The 27,351-nt window shown below is 37.0% G+C and overlaps 1 protein-coding gene across 1 annotated transcript in view; it reads left to right on the plus strand.

The window, feature by feature from the left end:
• LOC107297213 (protein diaphanous homolog 2) overlaps positions 1-27,351 on the plus strand; it is an 80,581-nt gene that overhangs the window by 22,393 nt on the left and 30,837 nt on the right. The window contains exon 6 of the mRNA XM_029286251.1: positions 11,073-11,197. Within this exon, the coding sequence (XP_029142084.1) occupies positions 11,073-11,197 (125 nt within the window). The remainder of the gene's footprint in view (positions 1-11,072; positions 11,198-27,351) is intronic.

The following is a 27,351-nucleotide window of genomic DNA, read 5'->3' on the forward strand; positions in this document are numbered from 1 at the left end:
GCATTCAGATACTTCCTTTTTTATATTTTAATGAACTATCAACCAAGATTAAGCACAGAGAGCAGAACTGAGTCCTGCAGTTTTTTATTTCATGCTTGAAGCAAAGATGAATCATTCCGTGGCACCCTTGTATATATTGGTCTTTCAAGAAAACCTTGTTTGAATGGGTACACTACCTGTTTTGGAAATTATAAGCAAAGATATTACTTTCCCATATAATAATCATATGACTTTATGATCAGATAAAGACATCGAATCAATGATTCATGTCGTGTCATACTGCCTATTATACCATCCATGGTGCCTGGCAGAAACTTGGCAAAAACCAGTGAGTGTCCTTTTCTCATTATTAAGTATTTCAGTTTTGGTATTCTCCCCCATATTTTAAATTTAAATCATTTATTTTATTTATCCTACTGAAGCAATAAAATATAGAATTTAAACTGCGGGGGAAAAACTTTATGAAAAAATAGACTAATATCTCTTGAGATTAAAAAGTTTTAATTCTGTTTTGCGTGAAATACAGTATTGACTTTTCCATCCTTTTTAATCCTCATGAAACCTCTATGAAGTGACTCATTCAGTCGCTAAGTCATGTTGACTCTTTGTGACCTCATGGACCATAGCATGCCAGGATCCCCCGCCCTCCACTGTTTTCCTGAGTCTGTCCAAACTCATGCCCACTAGGTCAATGACAGTGTCTAGCCATTTCATCCTCTGCTGTTCCCTTCTCCTTTTGCCTTTCCCAACATCTGGGTCTTTTCCAATGAGTCTTTTCTCATTAGGTAGCCAAAATATTTGAACTTCAGCATCTGTCCTTTGAAAGGATAGTCAGGGTCAATTTTCTTTAGGATTGACTGCTTTGATCTCCTTTGACTGCTTTGATCTCTTTATGTGAAGTGAGTATAAGTTGGAAATTCCATTTTTGCATTTCTAGAACACACACACACACACACACACACACACACACACACGTTTTGGACACCTATCCATGTTTGATGCCTCCATTAAGTTGAAAGAAGACATTGGACCCAGCTCCTTCATACTGAAGCCCCCATTCAAACTTCATATACCTCTACAAAACATAATTCATCCCACTTGGCAGAAGAAGGGCGAATTGCTGGAGTATAAAATGTATTAATTTGGATAAACTTAACCCTTGGGAGTAATTTCAAAAAAAGCTGTTAAAAACAGATATATATTTCTACCAAAACCACATTTCTACCATTTATGCCATACTAGTTCTGATTCATATGTCTCAGACATTTTCATTGCCTTGTTTCTCAGAGATGCAAAAATTATACGTTGAAATTCCAAAACACTTTTGCCTATTTATCAGCCTCAAAACTATCCTGTGTGTGTGTGTGTGTACAGGAAGACAGCTGTGCTATAGTGATTATGTCTATCACCTTTTAAAAAGTTTCCAATAGCGCTCCATTCATGTCTCCTGATTAATAAACCGTTGGCTTTCCATTTTCATATGCTAAGCAAGCCAGAGGGTTAATGTGATGAGATTGACAGTCAGGTGACTGCTGTTTGCTGCATTGTCTAAAGTAGCTGCTAATTAACATCCTGGGATTAAAATGCTACAGCTACGGAATTTAGTGCTGTGTGTTGTATTTCCCACCAGTCTGGCAAAATTGGATTGAACAGCCTGCGATTATCATTAGAGCAGCCAGTTGCTCCAGGCTTGTTCTGGAAAGTTCATTTTAAACATTTGACAGGGAAGACATTAGCGCCAGCTGAACTGGAAATAATCTTTCACTGAAAAGCAGGTATTCTTGAAAGTATGTAGTTTGTGGCAGAAGACTTGAATGCAACGTAAAATGTGTGAAGGAGTTGTTTGGTCTTCATCCCCACATTCATCCTTCAGTACATGGAACACTCAACATTGTCATCCATCAAAGAAAGATTCGCGCCAGTCTTGGTGCCATTAGCCATCCTACAGAAAGTTTGCTTCTGATTTATCAAGGGATTGTTTATCCTGGCAGGTATGAACGAGAGAAAAAAATTGTATGCCAACAGTGCACAAGATCAGTTTAAATGGATGAAATATTATCTCAAAGCTTACTGCGTTCTTTGCTGATAAAAGAGCTAATGGTGGAAGTTTCATGTCTTCATCCTTTCACGCTAAGTTCTTCATGCATCACCTCTGTTTTAAAAGTTCAATGTTGATGAAAATGTGAAAGGACTAAATTTGTAAACAAATGTATTTCTCTTAAACAAATGTATAAATGATTAGCATTTACACAAAGTTCCTTTCAGACATCCACTTAGTGGTAGTCATAAAAACAGGCAAGGAATGACTATCTCTAGCTTCTCATTGTTCTCCATTTCCATCATTGAAGTGGATATGAAGCCAAAATGAGACAAATTATTTCGTTCCTATTATTCTCTTCTTCCTCTGTTGATCTGCTTGATAGACTCATTTATATACATTGTCGTTTATAATTAAGTGTGTGAGTTTTCCATATATTGTAGTCACTATGGCCTCTGAACATGGCATCATTAGACACATAAACCAACACAGCAATACTTAATAATCTAATGTTCTCAATTTGTGACTTTCTAAACAGTTTCGGGAGGAGCTCATGTTTAATAAATTTCCAGAAAATCATCAGGCTTGACGATGACCTCAAATTCCATTCTATAATATAAAGGCTACCATTCAAAAAAAATAAATCTTTGATTTGGATTATCAACATTTTGCTCTTAATGTTTCCTTATGAGAAGAGGAGTCAGCTAAACGTCTCATTTTAATATAGTGTTTAACAACCCACTTCTTTATTTGTAACTGCCACAGAGAAAAAGAAAGAAAGAAAAAGGAAAGAAAAATAGTACAATTTAAAATAAATTCTCTCATTTTGGGTTTCCAGAAACATAGCCCTTCTTAAGTGCCTACTCTGTAGGCTATTGACCTGGACAGAAAAAGAAGCACTTTGGCTTGTTAGATGTTAGACAACTAAATTCTCTAGGCCTTTGCAAGCCATAAGGTGAACAGTAGATGAGATATCTGTGCTCCTACATTGTTTGGAATTGAAATAATAATAATAATAATAATAATAATAATAATAATAATAATAATAATAATAATAATAATAGTAGTAGTAGTAGTAGTAGTAGTAGTAGTAGTAGTAGTAAAGTTGGAAGGGACCTTGGAGGTCATCTAGTCCAACCCCCTGCTCAGGCAGGAAACCCTATACCATTTCGGAAAAATGGCTGTCCAGTCTCTTCTTGAAAACTTCCAGTGTTGGAGCATTCACCACTTCTGGAGGCAGGTTGTTCCACTGGTTAATTGTTCTAACTGTCAGGAAGTTTCTCCTTAGTTCTAGGTTGCTTCTCTCCTTGATTATTTTCCATCTGTTGCTTCTTGTCCTGTCTTCAGGAGAATAGCTTGACTCCCTCTTCTTTGTAGAAGCCCCTGAGATACTGGAACACTGCTATCATGTCCCCCCTCGTCCTTCTCTTCATTAAGCTAGACATACCCAATTCCAGCAGCCGTTCCTTATATGCTTTAGCCTCCAGTCCCCTAATCATCTTTGTTGCTCTTCTCCGTACTCTTTCTAGAGTCTCAACATCCAGATATTTTCACTAATAGTAGAATGTATAGAATATACACACACACTATCTCCATTTCCTTCTATAGTGTGTTTTTTGTAATCCCTATCTCAAGGACCAAGTATGGGTACCCTATGCTTACCAAATGTTTGGTCCACAATGCCAGTAAATATAAACATTCCATCAGAACACTTCTTCCAGTTGCATTTAAAGGGAAAATAAGTTAGTACTTGTTGGGATTTGAGATGCTTTGAAAGACATTCAAAAGCACTGGGAGACTTATCCCACCTTACGAAGCTCTAAAGGGAGGCAACATATAGCCTTTCTCTTTATGAGAAGTTTAAAAAGTAAAACCCTAAAATAATAATAATAATAATAATAATAATAATAATAATAATAATAATAATAATAATAATAATAATAATAATAATAATAATAATAAAAACAGCATGAAAGACGTTAATTTACCAGAAGTTTATTTCCATTGAACTCATGTGGTTGAACGTAAGAACCTGGCCTAAATAAAAGAGGCAGCCAATAACTTCCCTTTCCCAGAAAAACAGAACAATACATCTTTACTCTGACACTGTCCCCTCCTATTTTTCTTCTGTTCCATAAATACAGTAGCTGTGTTTTATTTGCTTTGCTTTCTCTAGTTGGGTCAAGTAGATAAGCAGGCAAGTAGATCAGTAGTGTTCATTCTCTGAAAGTTCACTCTATGCCTGAAGAACCGGTTGTTTGAATTTAGCAGCCAGGTGATAATCTGAAGCTTAATAGACACAGAAAGACCTCGGTTGGCTTCTGAGGTGATTTGGTCACTCCTAAGATGATGGTTGCAATTCCACCTTCACTTCTGCTGTTGTAATGCAGTGAACATTTTATTAGTGCTTTGTTCTTGTGCCGGTTCCTTTTATTGCAGAATGCTCTGCTTACAGGATATATTTCATACTATGTACACTTCCTGCTGCAAAGCAATAAAATATCCCCAGTGCATATCAAGCCTATTTTTGTATACTACCAGCACTCTTTAATTGTAGTTGTACATTTTCCCTTACCAGGACTTAGGTTTAAATGCTATAATGTCTTTGGAGCAGACACTTGCTTTCAGTACATAGTTAAATTAAGAGGCTGGCCTGTTTTTGATTATTAATCTGTGTCACTTTATTAAGCTAATTTAAAGCTTAATAAAGTTTTAAAGCTTTGCGTTGCTGGAAAGAACAGACTTTTTTGTGTTTTCTTAAGTTTGACTCGTCTGATGAATTCTTTTAATAAAATAATTTATAACACCACTTAGTTCCTATTACCGTCTTTGGCTTGATGATTTTGGTTCTTCTCCATTCTAAAATGCATTTGTGATTGATGTTGGTGTGTGTTAAGAATAACTTACAGTCCTGCTTTTTAATTAGACTGTCCCTAATGATACAACGGTGTGTGTAAAGTTTTTAGTTCTCCAGTTTTTTTGCGAGACCAGATATTATTTAAAAAATGGGGAATGGAGAAGAAGCAAAGAAGTTCAAAAATTAGGGCCGGATACCATAGCCTAATAAAGACTGCAGTTGAGTTGACAATTGTAGGTCAGAATTTTACCTAGTATTCAGGTAAAAATAGTGTCTCATTTCAGTCTGTTTCCCACCATAAACAAAGTAGAAACACAACAGTCACAGTTGTGTTTCTTTGGGTATGAGGCTAGCACCATAGCTGGACATAGTTCTACTTTAGGAGATACTAGCCATGCACACAAATGTTTATAATAGCTACTGTATAATGTCCAGAGATGCTGACATGGGGATGGAAATTTCATTTCCCAATCATGGCAAATTTACATCCTAATTAAAGTTTGAATTCTGCCAGATTCCACTGGGCTCTAGGAAAAAGTAAAAGAAAAAAATACAACTTGATCATTTTCTCGAATCATGTCTAAGTAGACACTCTCGTACTGTAGAACCTGACCAGGTCAGCATTTAATATGTAAATTCAGGACAGTGAAGCAATTTGAACTGCAGGTGGAAGAAATCCTCTTCAAATTCATTCAACCTCACCATCAAGCCACTTCTTTGATAAGGATGGAACCGAAGAGGTTTCTATTCCCTTCTTCTTTTTCATTGCATTGTCTCCAAATTATCTAGCAAAGCTTTTTCCAGCTGTTTGAGGTCGTTTAGATTTAACCTGATGATAGAGGACTTGATATAACCTTCAGTAACACATGTGGCTTGTTCTCTAAAATTTGAGGACAAAATTGCTCTCATCTTTCACTACATAGACAGCTCATATCTGAAGTTGTATAGGATGCCACATTGATCCCGGTTGGATATTTTCCAATTACAAGGCCCAACGTTAGGGTTGATGTGTTTGCTAGAGTCTTGTCCAGATGGTTCTACTGAAGCTAGATTATATTGATTTATTTTCAGGGTGAAGATGGGATCATGGGAGAAGGATTCTTTTGGAGTTTGATTTTCGGTTGACCTTAAATTAGTGTCATTATGATCCCGACTACTTTCTCTGTCTTTAAGCCCTTAAAAGAGCTGTGCATACCACATCTGATTTGGTACTAACTGTCGAATCTGAACAGCTCATAGCTCACAAATGCAATGTTCATGGAACACTTGCACTTGTAATTATCACTTCCATGTATCATCTGTTTTACTGCAATAAAGCAAAGAAAGCAACGTTAGCTGACTCACTGCCTTAATTATGAACTTTGAAAGTCTATCTGTCTGCATCGTACAGAAAACCAAACAATTGATGAGTCTTACGCTTATTTTTCATAGGTTATACTTCCATTATAGCATAGCCCCTTTTTTTGCATTCTTGCCTCATTAAGCATGATCTTACAATGTCAGTTAATTTATTTCTGAGATTAAATGTCTCGTTAAATTCTGATGAGGCCTGACGCCTTCCTGGGCAAGACTAGTTGTGAAATACTTTTTGTATTAAAAGTTGTTCTAGCTTTCCTGCCCAGGTAAGTGAACGGAGCAGCCAGGAACCGTTTTCTCTAAGTAAGCTTTTTCTGCAAGATAAAATTTTCAGAAGACAAGGACAAGATTAACGTACGATGGCTTTAAATATGAGTCCTTTATTTTACTTTTCGTACTGCTTCAGGGATTTCCTTATTATTGTTTTTTTTTAATCATATACATACCACAAAACAGGAATGGTTGCCTGTTGTGGTATTCTTCTTTATCATTTTAATGATAGAGCCACTGTGTTTAGGAAAACACTGTTCTGATGAATCATCCAGAACCAACATAGAATGTATAGATCAGAGGTGTCCAATTTTGGCAGTTTTAAGACCTGTGGACATCAACTGCCAAAATTCCCCAGCAAGCCAAGGTTGGATATCTCTGGTATAGATTATAATAATACAGAAGGCAAACAAAGGCCATAAAAGAATTTTAGGGTAAATAATATCTCCTATAGTATTTTCACTTTTTATTAGTACATATATTGAAAGGAAAGTAAATGCATTCTTCCTCTCCTCTTATCTGTTTTGGACAGAGCATTGGGGTGTTTAGGAAACATTTGTGAAAAAGAAGCTATGAAAATATTGGGAATGTTTTTCTTACAGAGTCACACTGACTAAGGTATATTTCCGTATGAAGTTCCTGTTTTGATGCTGTTTGATCTTTTCACAATGTAATTCGTAGCTTCAACCGTTTTTATATCTTCTGTACGAAAGGACCTTTAGTAGTCCAATCATTAATAGTCCATCTGTCCATCATCATCATCATCATCAATCATCCTTCATCTCTCTTCATTTTATTTTGGGGTGGAGGAAGGGAAGATTTCCTTTCCTTGATTTACGACCACAATTGAGCCCAAAATTTCTGTTGCTCAGTGAAACATTTGTTAAGTAAACTTTGCCCCACTTTATGACCTTTCTTGCCACAATTGTTAAGTGAATCACTGCAGTTAAGCTAATAACATGGTTGTTAAGTGAATCTGGCTTCCCCATTGACTTTGCTCATCAGAAAGTTACAAAAGGGGATCCCTGCAACCGTCATTAATGCGAGTCTGTTGCCCAAGCACTTGAATTTTGATCATGTGATGCTGCAACGGTCACAAGTGTGAAAAATGGTCCTAAGTTTCAGTGGTGATGTAATGGTCACTCAATGAACTGTTGTATCTCAAGGACTGCCTGTATCAATTTGTTTCTTTGTTAGAGCTCCCTTTTATATATTATAGAATAGATCATTTGCAGAATTCGAATTGGATAAGAACAGTGCGGTTAGTAAAACTTCCCTGTAGTATCCTAGCAACTGTTTTGCTGTCCTGAAGACAAGTTCTTTAGCTAAAGAAAGAGTGTGAAATACACAGAACTGTCAGCCCTGCAAAGTATTAATCTTGGAATCTGAATGGGGGGGATTTAAAAGTCCTTCTGGATTAAAATTCCAATTAAATTATGTAGCTTTATTTATTTATAGTCTTTTTTTTTAGTAGCCAGCTCCCTGGTATCTATTCTTCAATTGCTATTTAATGTTCTCAGCATTTGAGCAGTGGTTTTGGAATCAGAACCAGTTGCAAGTCTTATTTTATTTATTTTATTTATTTATTTTATTTGATTCCATATTATTGTATTTTATTTTCATGTGCAGGTTCTTTTTTTTAAAAAAAAAATTGTACTTTTTTTGGGGGGGATGTCTCTGTGTATCTTCAAAATGTAGTGCTTTAGATGCAATCCCGGTCTATAATTCACACACCCAACCAATTTATTAAATCATTACATGCGCTATAAACGAGCTTGAACAATTTAGCATTTTTGATTGCCCTCCAAATCATTATTACAAACCCAGAGCAAAGCAATAGGACTTATGTGCATTTACATATACACATACACACACATACAAACACAAAAACACATACAAGCACATTCACAGGGCTCAACTCTATCACACTATTCCTGAGTAATTTAGAATGTCGCCTATTCCAAATTGTTGTCTATTCTGTGTGCCTCAGTTTTACTACAAAAACCAGTGGTTCATAATAACTGCACACAAGACAAATCTTTAGAATTTGCTTGCGTTTTGTTTCACGTTGTGCTTTTTTCCCTTCACATTTTTTTGCACATTTGAAACAGAGCTATTGACCAGTATTTGCTTAATCACCCCATAATTCACTTAGGTAAAAATTCACTTCTGTGGCAAAAAGAAGTCATCAAACGAGGCATGAATCACTTAAGAACTGCCTCACTTAGCAATAGAGGCTCAATTGTGATCGTACGTTGAGGATTATCCGTAACCTCAACATTGTTCTGGAAAGTATCCAGCATCGTAGAACTTACACATCGTAGAAATTGCTAAGACAATCTGTGGGAAGAAAATGTTCTTCCTTTTGCCTCTTTTTTCTCTGTAGGCAATTTTTACAGCCCGAATGCTGAAGAGTCTAGCAAATTACTTGTCTCGGCAACGAAATGAGTCTTATGACCTTTCCCGCATTCCAGACACTCGCCAGGATGAATTGTTCCCTAAGTAATAATCTGTTTAAAAGCTGGTTTTGAATTATTTGTGCTTATGTGACGTGATGAAAAGAAAATTACTCTGCGACAGAAATCTTTATCCTGTCTTTCATCATCATCCACCATGGATGGTCATTCAAGCCATTTGTGTTTGTGTGTGTTTGGAAATGAATTAGTGAATCTGGATTGCTTTTGGGCGAGCACAAATATAATCCTGGAATTTGAAAAACAATCTCCTATTTCTGGCTAGCGGTGTGACTGCTCATGTACTGGGTTTAGCCTTTTGCGTTCGATCTGCTTTTCTGCCCTTTAAGACAGTGCCAGTTACACGCCAAATAGTCCCTCAAACAACTTGCTACCACAGTTTTTTTTTAAATTATGTTGTGTGCTTGAAGGAAAAAGCATTCGCTTTTATTTGTCCTAAATTTACTGCCCGAAAATCTGTTGCAGGCCCCAGAGTTTTAATATGCTGGTTGAATGCAAGAATAATTAATGTCTCTGTCAGTCTTTCTAATGGCTTCTAGCACATTAGGAAGGTTGGTCAAATCCATTCTCACAATTGTCATATTCTCAACTCAAGAATTGCAGCTTAAGCTTAAGCTTCACCAGAGGTTCTTCACAAAGTGGCATTTCCAATGAGCATGGACTATAATCTTAAAGAGCCGTGGTTAGTAAAGGCATATTATGGTATATCACAATGGCTTTGCCTTTGCTTGGACCACTCGTAGCTTTCAGGATCTCCAGTTTTTTGGACGCTCATTCTTTCATTCATTCATTCATTCATTCATTCATATTTTTTTTCTCTGCTGACTTCTCTTCTGTTAATATTGGCAATGGAAGACTCGGGATGCAGCCACTGATTTCATTTGCCCACGAATATATATAATCTCCACTTTTACAGCCATGATTTTTTTTTACCTGGAATTAATCATCAGGAGCTAGAAGAAGCAGAAATAGCTTATTTATTGTAATAGCACTTTTGTTACTTGGATACAAATGTACACATGGTGAAATTTATAACACACAAAGTAAGCAATCACTTTGTTTTTCCTGTTCAGTTCTACACAGAAATGATGATGGGGGGGGGGACACTAATTTTTCTTTCCATGCTCTCAGTTTCTTTCATCTGTAATGCAGATGGAGTATGCTTTTGTCTAAACCACAAATTTGTTTGTTTGTTTTGCTTTGTTTCAGCAATTACCGCCACCATCTTGCTATTTACAAAATGCCTTAAGCTCATTTCAAAAACAGGGTATATATTTTAACATTCACACACACACACACACACACAGAAACAAAACCCCTCCCATCCCTTTGAACATCTTTCTGTTCTCTTCATAATATTACTCTGCAGAGCTAATGAAACTATCCTAGAATAATTTAAGAGAATAGATCAGATACTCCACGGTGAACAAAATAATATTAATTGATTAACTTTTAATATTAATCTGAACAATGTAACTGCTGCTTGGCAATTAATTACAAAAATTAATTACAAAGGTGATGTGTTACACTGTTCCTGTGCCTTTGCTCAGCACTATTTGGAACATCAATAATTTGCATCATCCCATTAAATTAAAGTTGTTTGAAGCATCAGTAAAAAGTTTCAGCATACAGGTTTCTACAGATCTAGTCATTTCATGACTAAAAAGAAAGAGAGAAAAAGATGTATTCTGCCGATTTTCTTTAAATCACCAACTATATATATTGCTAAGATGGAATCTCTTTGAAACTGGGTTTCTGTTTAATCTACAAATTAGATTCAAAGGAATGAAATATTAGCATTTCTATCAATAAATTTGAATAGAATTAGATCAGTTTGAACTAATGGAAGAATAAAATAGTGACATTCTCACATTAAGCATTATGATTTCATATATTATATTATATATTTCCCTTTATTTTATGAATAGTAGAACTTTTATGAGCCGTAATTCAGAAAAATGAGGGCACATATTAATGGAATTATCTTCACTGCCTTCACGAATATTACTTCTGACATAGCTTTTTTTCCCCCTCGTAAGTCCTGATCTGGTTTCTGAATTACCATATTTTCTCTCAGTTTCAGCTCAAAGTCTTAAAAGCAATCTTGATTCCATGGGACACCAGATACAGCGTTTGGAAAATGACATCAAGAAATTCCCCAAAATAGAAGATCCTTATGATAAATTCGTTGAAAAAATGATCATATCCTTTGCAAGTTATTGCTTGTTTGCTAGTCAAATATGTGAATTATGTCCTGCTTATAATGTTAAGTTATATAACATAGAATAACTTTTGAATGAAAGGACGGTCTGCTTGATTAGAAAGTTGTTTTTGTTTATGTTACAAAGGAATATCTACTTTCTCTCTCTCATTATTTTAGATAGACTACCGAATATATGAATTGAGGTTTGCCTTGATTCATTCCTTGCCCTAATCAAAATCATGATGTTTCAGTCATTTCCTCACTAGGGTACCTGAGTGTGTGCTGGACAGTAGCTACTCATTTGGCTACTTGTGGAAATTTCGGATGAAGCTTAGAACATCTGTGTCCTTTGTCAGTTCTGAAATAAGGTAAGAAATCCCTGCTTCATTAAAAATGCACTATTTGGGGGGATAAGCCATGAAATGGCCAGATTTGCTGACAGTACCAAATTGTTTAGGATGGATAGGCAAACAGACATATGAAAAACAACAAATGGATTTCTCCAACTGAGAAATGACTTGTCAGACTACGCACAATGAAACAATCTAGCCAAACTCAGTTCTTTATCTGTTTACACACAATAGACAGAATCTTGCTGGACTAAACACTAAAACTGTCTCCCTAACAGATATATCTGAGAGACTCTAGCACAGGGGTGTCCAAACTTGGCAACTTTAAGACTTGTGGACTTCAACTCCCAGCATTCTCCAGCCAGCATGGGTTCAGTAGTTCTTGTTTTATTGATTTTTTGTGTGGTTAGTTTTTTTCCCCATTCATGTTTTTGTGTATGCTGAAGAGATTTGAGGTGTAGGTGACTGAACACGAAAAAGATTGCTTAAGTGGTGATGGATACCTTAATGGAAGTTCTGTTGCTTTAACTTACTTATGTCCTGCAATCTTGATTAGGCAAATGTTTTGATATGCATGTGATTGTATTAATGTGCAACAGTGTGTACAGGCATATATGTTTTTATATTATATCTCTGTCTAGGAAGGATGATACGTGGTAAGTTAAAAACAGAAAAAATGGTGGCTGTAGTATCATTATCTTTCAAATGCTCTCTACTACCCCTACTTATTGAAATCATTATTATATTTAATATTACTCTGTTGCTTTGCATGTTAACTGAGAATTTCTGCACTGGAGACAAATTCCTTGTGTGTCTAATCATACTTGGCCCATATTCTATTCTATTCTATTCTATTCTATTCTATTCTATTCTATTCTACTCTACTCTACTCTACTCTACTCTACTCTACTCTACTCTACACAAAGATTCATATGTGCGAATTATATATTCTTAAAAAAAAAATCTTGAGAGTTAAATAGAACCTCCACTCTTAGACCCATTTCTGACTGCCAGGTGTTAAACAACCAGAATTGTGTCTATTGGTGAGCATCCTATTTATATATGATTGCAGCTCTTTTCTTTCTTACTTCCCCATGTAGTTAACAAAGAGGAGAATGTAGGGAATATTTTTATTGGGCCCAGTAACGACACCAAAGAGTTGAGAAGCTTTTTAGTTCTGCAGCATTTTTTCATTAAGCAAAAGGGAAACAAAACTAAAAGAAAAAAAAAGTTGCAGACAAACACAAAACGAACAGGCCCTGAGGTTTTGCAGTTTAGAGTCAGTTTGAAGAAGATAATTATAGATTGAATTAATTAATTGCTAGCAGCTATTGCAGGTATCAGATTACCTATCATTCTGGAATAAAAAGTAATGACTAACAGACATAAACATACATTCCAAAAAAAACCATAAAGGGAGCCTCAAACCTATCTTCTGCAAAATATATCTCACCGTATTTGACTGTTATCTTTTGTTCTCAGGATTATAGTAGCTGCAACAGTTTTAGCTTATTCTTCCTTTAAGTTAGGGAGCATCATAGAAAGAAATGGTTCACAGGATGTAATTTTTAACTTCACTGATTCTTTGTTGACATCTGGGACAATTCAAAATATTTTCTATTTAATTCTGTAACTGTAATATGCAAGTTCGTTCCAGTCCTGGGCATTGACATTCAAACATAGTTTGCCATAGTAGTTGATGTTTTTTTTTCCCCTCTGCTTTCAGTAATTGAGAAAACTCATCCTTTAATAAGTCTTTTGCTAAAATAATCTGATCTAGCTCTAATAGTTTAGGAAAACAAAGGCAATTTCAAAAACTTGACACTGACTTTTCTATTGCGTTTCATTGTCTGTAGATAATTGAGGCATTTTAAAAGAAAAATCTCACATCCGTCCGTTACAGACGATTGGTTGATCTTAATTGTGACTGTCTATCTCAGGGGTGTCAAACTCTCAACATCATGTGACGTGTTGTGACGTATTGTGACTTTTTTTCCATTGCCGGCAATGAGGTGGGCGCGGTTTCACCATGACGCATCTGGCCCGCAGGCCGGCAGTTTGACACCCCTGGTCTACCTTGTGTCAATGGCGAGCAACATTTTCTTTTACTTGTGTCTATCTTTTTAAAGGAAAGATAGAGGATCTCAGGGTTATCACCAACTAAGAGTGAAATGATTTAAAGTGACAAAACTATAAACATCTTCTAGGAAATAAGCTCCGTTGAAATTGATCGGGTTTGTTTATGAGTATCACCTTCATGGCTTGTTGTTTAATTTCCTAAGAAGTTGCTAAACATAACAGCTAGATCTAATCAAAATAGTACCTTGTTGCCATAGCAACAAATCAGCTATCTGGCTCACAAGCAGGAAGGGTCACAAAAGTGTTCTACTTGTGTTCCTCAACAGCTGATCCAAGAGGCCTTTTGCTTCTGATACTGAACACACAACCTGCGCTTGAGATCTTATCTCCCATATACTTGTTTAATCTCCTTTTTCAAGCTGTTCACTCTGAGGACCAAGACGGTATCTCCTGGTAGCAGATTCCGTAATATTTCCTTTCCTCTCTCTTCAATCTCCTCCTCCTTATCTTCATTAGAGGACTCCAAGTTTTAATATCTCCTATCATTTCTACAAGTCTGTATATCTATCATGTCCCAACTTGCTCACCAATAAAATTCCCATGTTTGTTGACATAGAGTTGGACTTTTCTATACCTCTCCCAACTCAAAAATATCATATTTTTTTTGAGGTTGTCCAAGTTTGCAGACACTATTGAAATGTGGTGGTGACATATTCTTGACTAGCTGTGATTATAACACTGTTAGATTTGAGTATTTCAGTTATAGTACTATAACTGAATTATCGTCCTTTTTTCCCCTTGATCAGACATGTTTTGCTTTTTGTGTTTCGAAACAGTGATCTACCAGTGAGGTAATTATCTTTGACTTTTAGCTCATTTCCTCTCATTATTCTATTAGCAGAGAAGAGCTGGCATTGTAACTTATCAGTTGCATAGAAAGTCAAATATTTTGTGATTCCTACATAATTTTGCAATTAGTGATAAGAAAACATGTGGCATAAATGGTGCAAATTAGTATAGAAAGCCAAAGCACTTCAATAAAACGAGTACGCTGTTTCTGATTGTACTAATTTAACTGTTCTCTGGCTCCTGTAATTGGTAAGATTATATATTTTTGGATAATAACATTAGTATCTTAATGAAGGAACAAAAACATTTGATATCTAATTGAAAGTACAAACTGTTAGATTATTTTTTAACAAAATGGATGATGATAGAGGGGAAAAATGGTTTCTAATAATCTAAAACGGGTCTCCAACCCCTGGTTCGTGGACCGGCACCGGGCTGCAGCATACCAGAAACCGGTCCACACAAACAGGCAAAAGCCCCACCCGCGGGATGCAGGCACGCCCCTCCCTCCGGTCCGCAGAAAAACATCTCTCCATGGAACCGGTCCCTAGTGCTCAAAAGGTTGGGGGCCTCTGATCTAAAAAAGCAACAGATGCCTTGCCTAATATAGAGAAATATAGAAATCTAAAGGTTAATCGAAAGAAGAAAATGAATTTCTCTCTGGAACAGGGGTGTCAAACTGCCGGCCCACGGGCCGGACGCATCATCCGGAAGCCGCGCCCACTCCATTGCCAGCAATGGCAAAACCATCCCAATACGTTGTGCGATGTCATGTGACGTCGCGGGTTTGACATGTCTGCTCTTGAAACTTTCTCTACTGACATAGTGGGAAATAATGAAATATGGATATGTTTACTTTGTCACTTCCGCCGTACTTAATACTTTCCATTTGTTTATGATGTAAACATTATTTAACCCGTAGAAATGAAAAACTACTTAGAGTTAATTCATGAGTGAATTCACATTATCTGCTAAGTCGCATCAGATTTAAAAACATCAAGGAGCATTACTGAACAATGCAAAATCCTAGGCAATAATACATGCTAAAATTATGTTATCAGCTATGAGAAATTATGGTGACCGAATTTCCATTTCTTACTGTCATCATGCACCTTTTTTTTTTGGTTAATCCTACAAATATATACATGTTTTGTAAGCTGTTTTAAACAGCAAGCAGAAAAGGGGCTCAAGATGTTTTGGGATACTTCTTTTCCTACAGGGGTAGGCAACCTTGGCTCTTTTATGACTCGTGGACTTCAACTCCCAGAATTCCTGAGCCAGCTATGTTATCCAGCCATAGCTTTGTGAAGCAGGCGAATCTAAGCTACAGTGATTAGCTCAAACTCATCCAGTGAGCTCCTTAATTGAGTGGTGAATTAAACCTGGATCACCACAGATCAACGCTCCGGTTTATTTGTCTCTTTATCCCTTTCGCTCACTTTGGGGAAGACATTAGCTGTGAAAATGCTCAGGTTTTGATGTTAGCAATCATGCCAAGGCATAACCCCTCCTCTGTCTGCCAGGGAAAATGTGCTGAACAAAAATGTGCATCTCAGAATAGCTTAACTGAATTATTCCTCCGTCAGGAGCTTTCAGGAAATCCCAGGTGCTGATAGCTGATGCAGTGTAAATGTCATTAACGTTCTGTCAATGTTCTTTTTCCGTGTGCTAATGATGCCCTGCTGATCGGGCTTGGAGAGGCTTCTTGGACTCAAAACCTTCATCCGAGTCAAACCAGAATGAAGAAGCTTTTCTCCTGCATAGTAGATGGATATGAGGTTTCTTCTCACGCCAGGCTTTATAATGAAACCGAAGTAGCCAAAAAAAAAAGGCTGATGTCGGGTGTGAAAAATCAGGACTATACATTGTTCCAGCTGAGCTGATTTATTGCTCATGCCTATACACAAGAATCTAGTCCACTAATATCAGCACTAAACTGGTGCTACATAACAGTCAACGGGATGCAAGAGGGGTTAGACTTAGACTGCTTGTGGGAACGTAATGACTCCAGGGTGATTACTCTCTTGATTCCGCCCCCAGCCTCTGCCTTTCCTTCTACCACTAATTTCTAGACTCGTCAGTGTTCCCCAATCTTTCCAGGTTGGCCTAGTGCAGGACAGAGGGGGGAAGAGGGGTTGGTATTGTGTGAGGGGCAGGCGCCCACATACGCACATGCACACACAGCTTCATTTGTGTGAGCGGGGTGTGTGTGTTTGCATCCGCTGCTCACGTGAGTGGGGCTGTGGGCACATGTGAGCATGTGCGTATGTGCATCAGCACACCATTCACATGGCCCACTTGCGAACAGACCACAGCCAGGTAGTGGCCTGTGGCCCACAGATTGGGGACCCCTGCCCTAAGTAGAGTTAGGCCTCTCCCCAGCCCTGCCCAGCCCTCTTCACCCATGGGTGCAATCCCGACTTAAAAGTTAAACTTTAATTCATACTCATGTTCTCTGGTTTTAAGTTCACTTTTGAAAGGGTTAATAGATTATATGTCCAACCTTCTTGTGATCCTTCTGAGAAGATTCCTTTAATATTCCTTGCCTATAGACAGAAATGTTGCCAAACTAAAGCAAACTACTCTGCGAACTGTTAGAGAGGAGCTGTTTTCACCTTCTTTCTCTCACACAAACTATCTAAGCTGTGTTGTCAACTCCTCCTCTTCCTCTTCTAGTACTCTCTCCCTCCTGGGAATCTAGACAACATTCCCTCACATCCCATTCCTGCTGCATTGTTGTTGTTGTGATAGTGTGTTGATTCTGCAGTGAATTGATCAGAATAGCAGATCTCAGGGTCATGATAAAAGAGGTGTGTCCTTGCTGTATATTTTCTTTCCAAATATTTTTAAATGATTTGTATAGGAGACGACCAGGCTGAGCCTGAGGGCAGAGTCAAACCATCATCGGTTAGGAGTTTCTACACCCCATAAGAGGCCAAGGTCCAGCCCCCATTGACTCTTATCTGGTGCCAATTCGCCTTGACCATTAGTAGCTTGGGTTCTTGTGTATAGGTTGCATGGAATAAACTCATGGTGCTTTTGAACTCTATCCTCACAATTTTGACGTCTGACCATTTTTAAAGAAAGAAATGTTCCCTGCAGTAGAGAAGAAGGATTGACCAAATCTGCAGATCTTTTTAATTAAGAGAATAATGATAAGATGTTGTTAAAAAGAAAAGGAAGAAATTCTTTAAGAACTTCCTTCCTGCAAACCCCATTGGAGTCCAAGATCGGCTGCGGTGTTGGGGACAAAATATTATATTCACTTTAAATATGAAGTAAACTATGCTTTACCCAAACACAGCTTTGGAGAAACCTCCGGAGCTTAGTGGTAGAGCATTTCACTGTCATAATTACAAATTCAGTGGACAGTGACTGAAATCTAAAACTCTTCAAACTCATGATTCTGTCAGGATGCATCTTGTAACTGTAAATCGCAAACACGGTGAGTGTAAAAATGAATTTAGGTGAGATTTAATAATAGAGTGGGAGTTGTTACTAAGCTCATCACCCCCTTCTTTGCCTTTGTGCAACTCTGGAAACAGTGTAATTGTCTACTTAAATTAAAAGATACACAGTTCATCAGCTATGATTAAATGTAATATCCAGTGGGGAATTCCTTCTCTCAGCAATTTTAGCGAGTCAGACAAATTCTCTATATTCACCCTATATTAAATTAACCTGGCAATGAAGCTAGTTATATATCAGGTTTTCTAATTGTGAGTGTGTGCATTATTTTAATATTAAATTGTGTGTTTGTGTGCATGTGTATGTGTCTGGTGTCTATCCATCCTAACTAGCTATCCCCTTGTCCGTCCATCCATCCATCCATCCATCCACCTAACCCATCCATCCATCCATCGATCCATCCATCTCTAAATTTACATTGCATGTACTCGTCCTTTAGTAATGAACGTCTGTTTAAAATATCAAAGAAGAATATCAAAGGTTACTGTGGTAGGTTCATTCCAGATTCAAGTCTTTGTTCAGCCCTGGATATTCACAAGTGTCTTATTGTCCAATCTCCCTCAGGGCTTTTCTATGAAGGACAGATTTCAAGAAGGGAAGGTGATGTACACCAAGCTAAGCTAGTATGTCATACAGAATACATATTTAACTTATAAAGTAAATGAAGCAAAATATTTGTGGCAAGTTTTTTAAAAAAAAGTTAAGTGATTGAAAAGGGTCGTCCTCTTCGCTTCTACAGGATGCATTTTTTAAAAAATATGCAGATTACTCGCTTTAAATCTGAACTCCATTCGGCTCATACACCTGTATACACACGAGCTCAGTTTTGCCTTTGGCCATAGTCATACAATTTCAACAAAGAACAAAGTAAGTCCTGAAGTCCTAAGATCTGCTCATCCATTCTACAATAGAGAAGTGTCAAACCTGGCAACGTATAGTTCTGTCAATTCATAAATCTCCCTTGGTTACAGAGCTGTTTTTCTCGGTGTTCCACCTTTCTTTGTGTCATGAATACAACAGAGCACTCTGTGCACAAGAGGAACAAGGATTGTAATGCATTTTTTAAAAGCACATCCATACTTGCCAAGAAAACAGGTAGAAAATTGAGGGTTTTGTTTGCTTTTTTTATTAAAAAAAAGAAGAAAACACAGCAAAGTCCTGACCCTTCCATTTGATGTTTTAGCTTAAAGGATACTGATAAGAGAGTGTATCCAATAACAATCTTAAAAATAAGTTCATACATATACCCAGGTAATAATAGATCCAATGAAGTTTGTCAACATGTACTTACATTCATCTTTACTATATGTAGCTTTAACTGCAAATTTTATGCTATAAATGAATAGCAGTATATCCAGTTTTACTAAATAGCTGATTCACAGCACCCCTCTATCTCTCTCCTTATTCATGTATTTATACGACTTAGATTCTATACCTACAAACATACAAATTCTTCTGTGTAACTGGAATTTTAAGTAGGCTACAATATGTGTAAAGGCAGACTAACTATAGCCTTGCCTGTAGAAGTGTGCTCATCCCACTGATAGGTGTGAGATTTTATTGGATTAAATTGTATCATTTCAATTTGAGATTGAATTGTTGTCCACATCTCCCCCCCCCCAAAGAAAACCCCTAATTCTATATTAATGGAATGGGAATTGGCTCATTTGGAAGACAACCTAAAACAGAGCATCAAGTTATAAGTCCCATAAAGGATATATGTTGTCTGAGAAAGACTGCCAGAGTCAGGGGGGAGGAGTTAAGTAGGGAATTAGTTTAGGATCTATTACGTAGTCACAAGAGGATGAAGTCTAACCCCACTTGAATCCCTTTAAACCTTATCTAGTTTTACCCATTGCAAACAATTAGTTTGATAAGATTCCTATGTATAGGCTTGAGCAATAAACTAGTAATTTGGAAACTTGACGTGTGAACCTAATGATTCGTGCTTGACATATATTCCTGACTGTGCCTATGTCACCTGAATTCCCCTCTCAGGATTAATCAATACCAACAAGGATCTGTTGTTCATGTTTGATTAATCTTGATAAATTTTAGATTTTGCGACCAAATTACATTTATAAGGATAAAAAGGGAACTGCAACAATTTTAGGATAAAGCTTTTTTTTTTTTGAGTTGAGTTATGAGAATTAGGTCATAGAAGTATTGTTTTCCAGCTTCAAAAATCCCACCTTAGATTTAGCCATCAAGGTTATTAATTCCGTAGGGGAGATTGGGTTAATATCATGCCTGTACTCAATGGGACCAAGCTTCTTTGAAAGTTTTTACAACCTCTAGCTATCTTTGGCCATTTTTTTCATAGTTATCTAGACGTAATAAAGCAAAGAAATTATATATGAGACCTCCCTGGTAGATTTGGAAGAGTCTTTATGCCAGCACTGAGATGGGGAATGGGTAGTTGTGAGAGAAGAAAGAATTTCACACTTGTTAAAATGCAATGTTTGTGGTAGGTCTATTTTGTTTTTGTTTTTCTATAGAAGGACTTCACAAACGTGGTCTCAAAAAGAGAAAGAAAATGAGGGGAGAATTAAATAAATAGCAGTGTGTTATTACTCTGAGAGATTGAGTGTGGTACTTTGGGGATCCTGTGTTGGCCTCCACTTTATTTAAGAACCTTTCTATGAGATCTGTAGGAAAAACTAAAGAGAATTTTAATTAAATTCACCTATAATAAATGTGTCAGTAACGCAAACTATAGGGTGGGCAGAGCAATAATAGAAAGCCTAGGGAGATATGAAACATGAGCAGAGAGTCATAAAATATGAGGTTGAATCTAAAAATTGCCTGCACAGCCCCCAGAGCAAAATTTTATAGAATGCATAAATTTAATGAGGGAATATTTAAGTGGCTGATGATGATGATGATGACAAAACTGGCAAAGCCGCTCACGTGGGTGAAGTGCAGTTAAAATTATCTCTACATTTTGGCCTCCGGAGTCTCCCAAATTAGAGTAAATTATTGTGATCTGCGATGTAGGTCTTGATCATACCCAAGTATATTAATCCCTAGCACTAAGGATATGATCGGTAACAATCAAAACTGAGATCTCTCAAATCGCATGCCAAACTTCTCATAAGCAGGTTAAATTGTTTCCCAATAATAACAATTATATATGTGTGTGTGTGTGTGTGTGTGTGTGTGTGTGTGTGTGTGTGTGTATAACAGGAAAAAAAAACTGTTTGGCAAGGTTGAAGGAAGGAGGAGGAGAAGACAATGGATGAAATAGATGAATGGGGTTAAAAGGATTCCTGGATTGTCCTTGAAAGAGCTGAGTTATTTTCATTCAAGATGGGTCAAGATGGTTGTTATTTGACCCCAGAAGTTCAACTCAATCCCTTCTACAAATGCGCTTACTTTGAAGAAACGGTTGTGAGGATCCAGATAGAAATCATGCAGCTGCTGTCTTGCTTCCACAGAGAGCAAGGGACAGTGAACGACACTGTATTTGGATGCTAAAGCCGCAAATAAACCTTTAATTTAGTGGTTTTTGCCCCCTTTCTCTCAGTGGAAAGAATTCACACACAACACACGCCTACACATTGTTGTGCATATATAATGAGGAGCTTCCTTTGTTCCCACATCTCAACTTTCAACAGAAGAGAAAGGGCACACTAACAAATGAATCCCCCAGCAGCTTTTTCTGAAAGAAGGAGATACTTCCCTGTTTGATGGATAAGTCATGAAGCTGAGATGCGACATTATTTAATTAATAACATTTGCATGCTCAAAGAGAAAGAGGTTATAGTTTTAATTCTTAATAGGCTGGCGTAAACAAAGCAATTCTGAGCCTGTTGGACTCCCTGAAGCTTCATAAATATGCATCCAGCTGTTCTTTATTTCTCTGTGTCCCAAAGAAATTGTGATGCTGAATAGAATTAAGGCCTCTCCTTGATTTATACTTTGCAGTGACCAGTTTGCAGATCTCGAAAGGAAAACAGCCCCAAATTCCAAGAAGAAGAAAAAAGTATAGGAAGAAACAGTGAACTGTGAATCACACAAAACCCTTAGCTGTGAGTGAGAGAAGATAGACCCAAATTCATATGAATTGAAGAAATAGCTGCTGATCTGTATCACTTGCCTTTAAAGTAAGGTGCATTGGGTACAAATTGGATTCCCCATCTGCATTTGCAAGCAAAAAAGAAGAAGACATCTTTGGACTAGCACATCTGTAGACCCATCTCATCGTACGTTCCTCCTTCCTTCCAAAACAAAAAAATGTTATTCTTCAAAGAAATGAGTGAAGAAAGAAAGGGAACAAAACTAAATACAGCAATGGAAGAGAAGATAGAACTAGAGGAGGAGAAATTGTTCGCCTAAAGAGGGAAGTAATATCTGCAGAAAGGGGGGAAAAGTTTTGTTGCCTTTTGCATCATTGAGGTGAGGGCCAATAAAAGAAGCACAGGAGACATTTATTGTGGTAGAATTATTGTGGCAGAATTAGATATTAATGCTTGGATCTTTCTATAGACGTCAGCATTAGAGACTCTGAATCAATCTCTGATTCTGTTTGTGATTAGTCTCATCAATTTGCTTTATTTTTGTATCCCACCTTTATTATTTTTTAATAAACAAAATTCAGGATGGCAAATATATCCAACACACCCTTTTTTTCTCCTTTTTTCTTCCACAGCAGCAACCCTGTGAGTTGGGTTGGGCTGAAACAGAGTAACTGGCCCAAGGTTACCCATCTGGCTTTCATGGCTAAGATGAGACTTGAACTCATGGTCTCCTGCTTTCTAGCCCAGTGCCTTAACCACTAGGCAAGGGGTCTTCAAACTTGGCTCTTTTATGACTTGTGGACTTCAACGCCCAGAATTCCTCAGCCAGTGTGCCTGGCTGAGGAATTCTGGGAGTCGAAGTCCACAAGTCATAAAAGGGCCAAGTTTGAAGACCCCTCCCAAAATTCCTCAGCCAGGCACACTGGCTGCGGAATTCTGGGAGTTGAAGTCCACAAGTCATAAAAGGGCAAAGTTTGAAGACCCCTGCACTAGGCCAAACTGGCTCTCCTAGCATCTCCTTTTATTTTGCAAATCTAAAACAAGCCCTATCCTACTTGGAAGATCATTACTGTAGGATGGAAAAGGTTGTTTTTTCCTTTATGGTAACTATACTAGTCTTAGCAGTTTTTATTTTTTTTTAATATATATTTTTTTAAAAAATAATGGAAGATAAAATGTTTTTATATTATTTCTGTTTTAATTGGGTAATGGTTTTCCTTTTTCCACTGCACATTGAAAATGGAAAAAAAAAATCCAAACCCTAAAGTATTCTCAGTTCACATTAAATGGTTTTGTTGAGTTTTATATTCTCTCCTAAAGTGCAGATAAAGCATTTCCTGTAATTAAAATGAAATAAAATAATATCATTTTCATGAAAGGGAATGGCTACTTTTAGATACTTTTACCACCCCCCTAATGGATTTTTTTTTGAGTAAGTTAATTAATATTTTCACTCATGGGCATTCAACTCAGAGAAAAGATTTAGGGTTTTAATTATTTATTTTTAAGAACTATCATGTCCAGGCGGGCAATTTTCTGAAGAAGATAGAGCAATCTCTTGTGATGCTGTGAGTCTTTGTTACTTGCCTATGTGATATTATATTAATGGAACAAAGTTGTTTCTTGTTTCTTGTATGACTCCAATCCTGGTCTGTAAAAGGTCAGTTAATGGCCCCACTAAATTATTTGTAGCTGTATTAGATTCTGTGGGGATGTTGTAGGAAAAGAACACACACAAAAAGCAGCGTGTATAGGATTGTCCATGTAAATTAGACCTTACTGTGAAACTAAATCAGTCATTCTGATTTATCTCACAGTAATGGGATTATTTCTCACTGGGTTTTGCACCTTGTATCTTACAAGAGCTATGCTTAAAACATCCCTTGCACATTGGGTCGTGCTAAAGGTTACTCAGACAAACATTATTGTTCCCATGGCAATTTTGTTCTCTTGTTCTGCATAACGACACCTCTCTATAGGATCTTAATGTTGGTTTAAGAATTAAGTATTTATTCCAGGAAAAGATATCCCTGGTTTGTGCAGTGCATTCCTTCTGAACAGTAGCTATTGGTTTGAATTGGAAAGTTCTCAGTAAAACACTTGTTTCTTTATTTTCAACATCACTTAAAGGCGTCAAGAGGCCTATATATTTTGAATGAAAATAGAATAGAGCTTTACAAATAATTCAAGGCTCAGCGTTATGTTTATGACCTGTTCCTTTTCTCTTCGTGTCGACAGGTTAAGAGCTAAATTTCATCAACATTAAACATGTTTCGACATTTAACGTGGTGATTTATTTCTCAAAGAATTCAACTTTAAGCCTTTGGAGAGAAATTATAATTATATTTATAATACAGAATGTAATCCTTTCTCCTTGGTAAAATTCCTGGGCAAAATCCTTCTCTGGATCAGTTCAACAGAGATGTTACATGGGCATGCTAAGGCATGACGGTAATTTTTCGTATCGGTTTTGCTCCCTTGTCCACAAAAGAAGGCAATAATTATTGTCCCTAATTCCATTCCCCAAACAAATATATAATTGCTTGGTTGTTGTTTCTTCTTCTTCTTCTTCTTCTTCTTCTTCTTCTTCTTCTTCTTCTTCTTCTTCTTCTTCTTCTTCTTCTTCTTCTTCTTCTTCTTCTTCTTCTTCTTCTTCTTCTTCTTCTTCTTCTTCTTCTTCTTCNTCCTCCTCCTCCTCCTCCTCCTCCAAAAGCTCCATTGTTAGTGAGTTTAGGGACAGGAAGAGACATAGGAGAGAGAGAGAGAGAAAAAGAAATCTATTAAGAAAAAATATAGTACATGAGAAAATCAATGTTGACTTGCTTAATAAGAATGGTTTCTCTTCTTCCTGTAATTATTTGCTTTGCTGCTAGATTCTCATCGTTTTTAGTAAACAATTGGTGGTATGGTTTTTCACAATGTTGTTCAGAATGTTTGTATTTAATTATCGTAGAAGCAATATGTGAACGTAAATCTCAATACGCATATATATTTGCCTGGCATGTTTTACCTGTGCGTCAGTTTCAGTCTTCAATTTTTTCATTGTTGCTGCAGCAGACATTTTTTTTAACCTAATTTATTCCCAAGGGAAATAACCAGACATCTCTTGTTCTTACACTATGTCTGGTTTTATTTTTTTTCTGGGTTCATATCCGGGGTTATTTTCTAATTTGTGTATGGATAGAGATTTCTTTTAATTGTATACAAGACTAATTGCAAGGAAAATATGAATTTTGAAAACTGATTCTACTTTCTGTATTTAGAACTGAAACAGATAATCCAGATTTCTATCATTTGAAGTCAGATTTAATGGAACTTTGGGCATCCAGCTTAAATATTTCAGCAGTTTATAAATAGCAAAATAAGAATAGTTATGATCATTTGCAAAATGTTGTCCACAAAGTTGCTATTATTCATTTATATTAGTTATGGTCACCCGTCCCAGTAGTCTCTGGGAGACTTACAAAACCTTAAAGTTGTAAAATGATTAAGATACAACAATGGTGACAAACCCAACCCTGGTAGGATTTATTGTTGCCATTTTGTTATTTTTAGAGTGTAATATAGGGAAATAACAGGGAATAGCCAGTGAAGGACATCCAATTTGGTGCAGTGATGAAGGCATCAGGCTAGAAACTGGGAGATTGTGAGTTCTAGTATCACCTTAGACACCAAAAGCAGTTGGGTGACCTTGGGCTAGTCACTCTGTCCCAGCACTAAGAAGCAGGCACTGGCAAACCCCTTATGAAAAAAACCTTGCCAAGAAAACAGAGTCAGCTGTGACACAGAGGTGCCAACATAAATTCAATGAAGCATTTTAAGGTGCATAAAATTTTGAAGAGCCCATCTTGGTTGAGAATAGGAAAGCTTCTCTTGATTAAGAATTTAAAACATGCTTCTTTCCACGAGAGATGTGCTATCTTCTCCTTTTGATGTGTTTTCATGTGACTAACCCAAGCCTTCACATCATCAACACGGCAAAATTAACCCCATAGAGTTCTTTTTTATTTAGTTAGTTCTTCCTCAAAGGGTGCTGCATTGCCATATCTGACTTTATCGTATTCCAGAAATGGAAAAGATCCTTTGGCGATGAAAAACAATCCTAAAATAAACAAAACCTCGGCTTACACCACCAGCCTCTATTCTTTCATTCTGCAGTGTTGATTGTCAAAAGGTCACCCGCCTCTCTTAACGTTAAATGGTTTTGTGCAGACCTTACTTTGAAACTTCAAATATTAGATGTAATGTTTTTTTTGTGTGTGTGGAAGATTGGTCTTTCAACTCTTCCAGACCTTTCTTCAACCTTTTCCCCTAGCTACTTACGAGAGGGTTTACATACACATAATCTATTCAATTCAATATCTCCTCTCTTATCTTGTAATATTCAAAAATCTTGTTTGACTTTATGAAGAAAGCAGGAATACAGAGCACGGAAGATTATGTAGAGCGGTTTCCAGACACCCAACTGACTTCTCTGTCCTTTTGTCTTTTGCTGAAAGCCTTTTTATTTTATCATTCATTTATTTGGCAAGGAAAGAGAAAGGAAACGAATCCCATCCCACTGTATGGTCCTCAGTAGGACAAATTCCGGCACATTAGGGATATTATCCGAAAGATGGAAAGATTGCTGGAGCATAAGCATCTTGTTCAGTGCTATAATATAGTTTCCAGTTTCAATATTACTTTATGTGATTAAATTCCCAAGGTAGAAGGCTGGAAATGCTTCTGGGAGGTCTTGGTACATGAAATATAATACATTTTTGCTTGTTTGAGTGTTTCCCTCATCCATCAGCATGTCACAAGACAAGATGGAAAACTGGATCTGACTTTCAATAGTCCCATTAATCGATGTGTTCAGTGCATGTAATCTGTGTTGGACACGACTCTGTATTTCAGCAGTTCTTTTTTTTATTTTTCCAAGTTGACATATTAGTACAAGTCTAATGGTTAAGGCACAAGGCCAGAAAGCAGGAGACATGAGTTCTAGTCCTGCCTCAGCCATGAAAGCCAGTTGGATTAGTTTGGGTCAATCACCAGAAGAGGGGAAATTCTAGACCCACCTTAGGCATGAAAGTTGATTGGGTGACTTTGGGCCAATCACCAAGAGGTGATGAGTTCTAGTCCCACCTCAGGCATTAAAGACATCATTGCTGGCTGTGGAATTCTGGGAGTAGAAGTCCACATGCCTTAAAATTGTCAAGGTTGAGAAACACTGATCTAGGTTACCTTGGGCCAGTCATTGTCTCTCAGAATATAGCCATGTCCATTGCGTGGTTTTGAATATAAGTTGACCTTCAAATTGCTCGGAACCCTATTAAACACAAATCCAAATTTAATAAAAATAAAGTATTTACCTTTTGAAAATCTGCCAATAGATTATTTATGCTA

Source organism: Protobothrops mucrosquamatus, unplaced genomic scaffold, assembly GCF_001527695.2.
Source record: "Protobothrops mucrosquamatus isolate PMUCROS unplaced genomic scaffold, P.Mucros_1.0 scaffold3185, whole genome shotgun sequence".
NCBI classification, from domain to species: Eukaryota; Metazoa; Chordata; class Lepidosauria; order Squamata; family Viperidae; genus Protobothrops; species Protobothrops mucrosquamatus.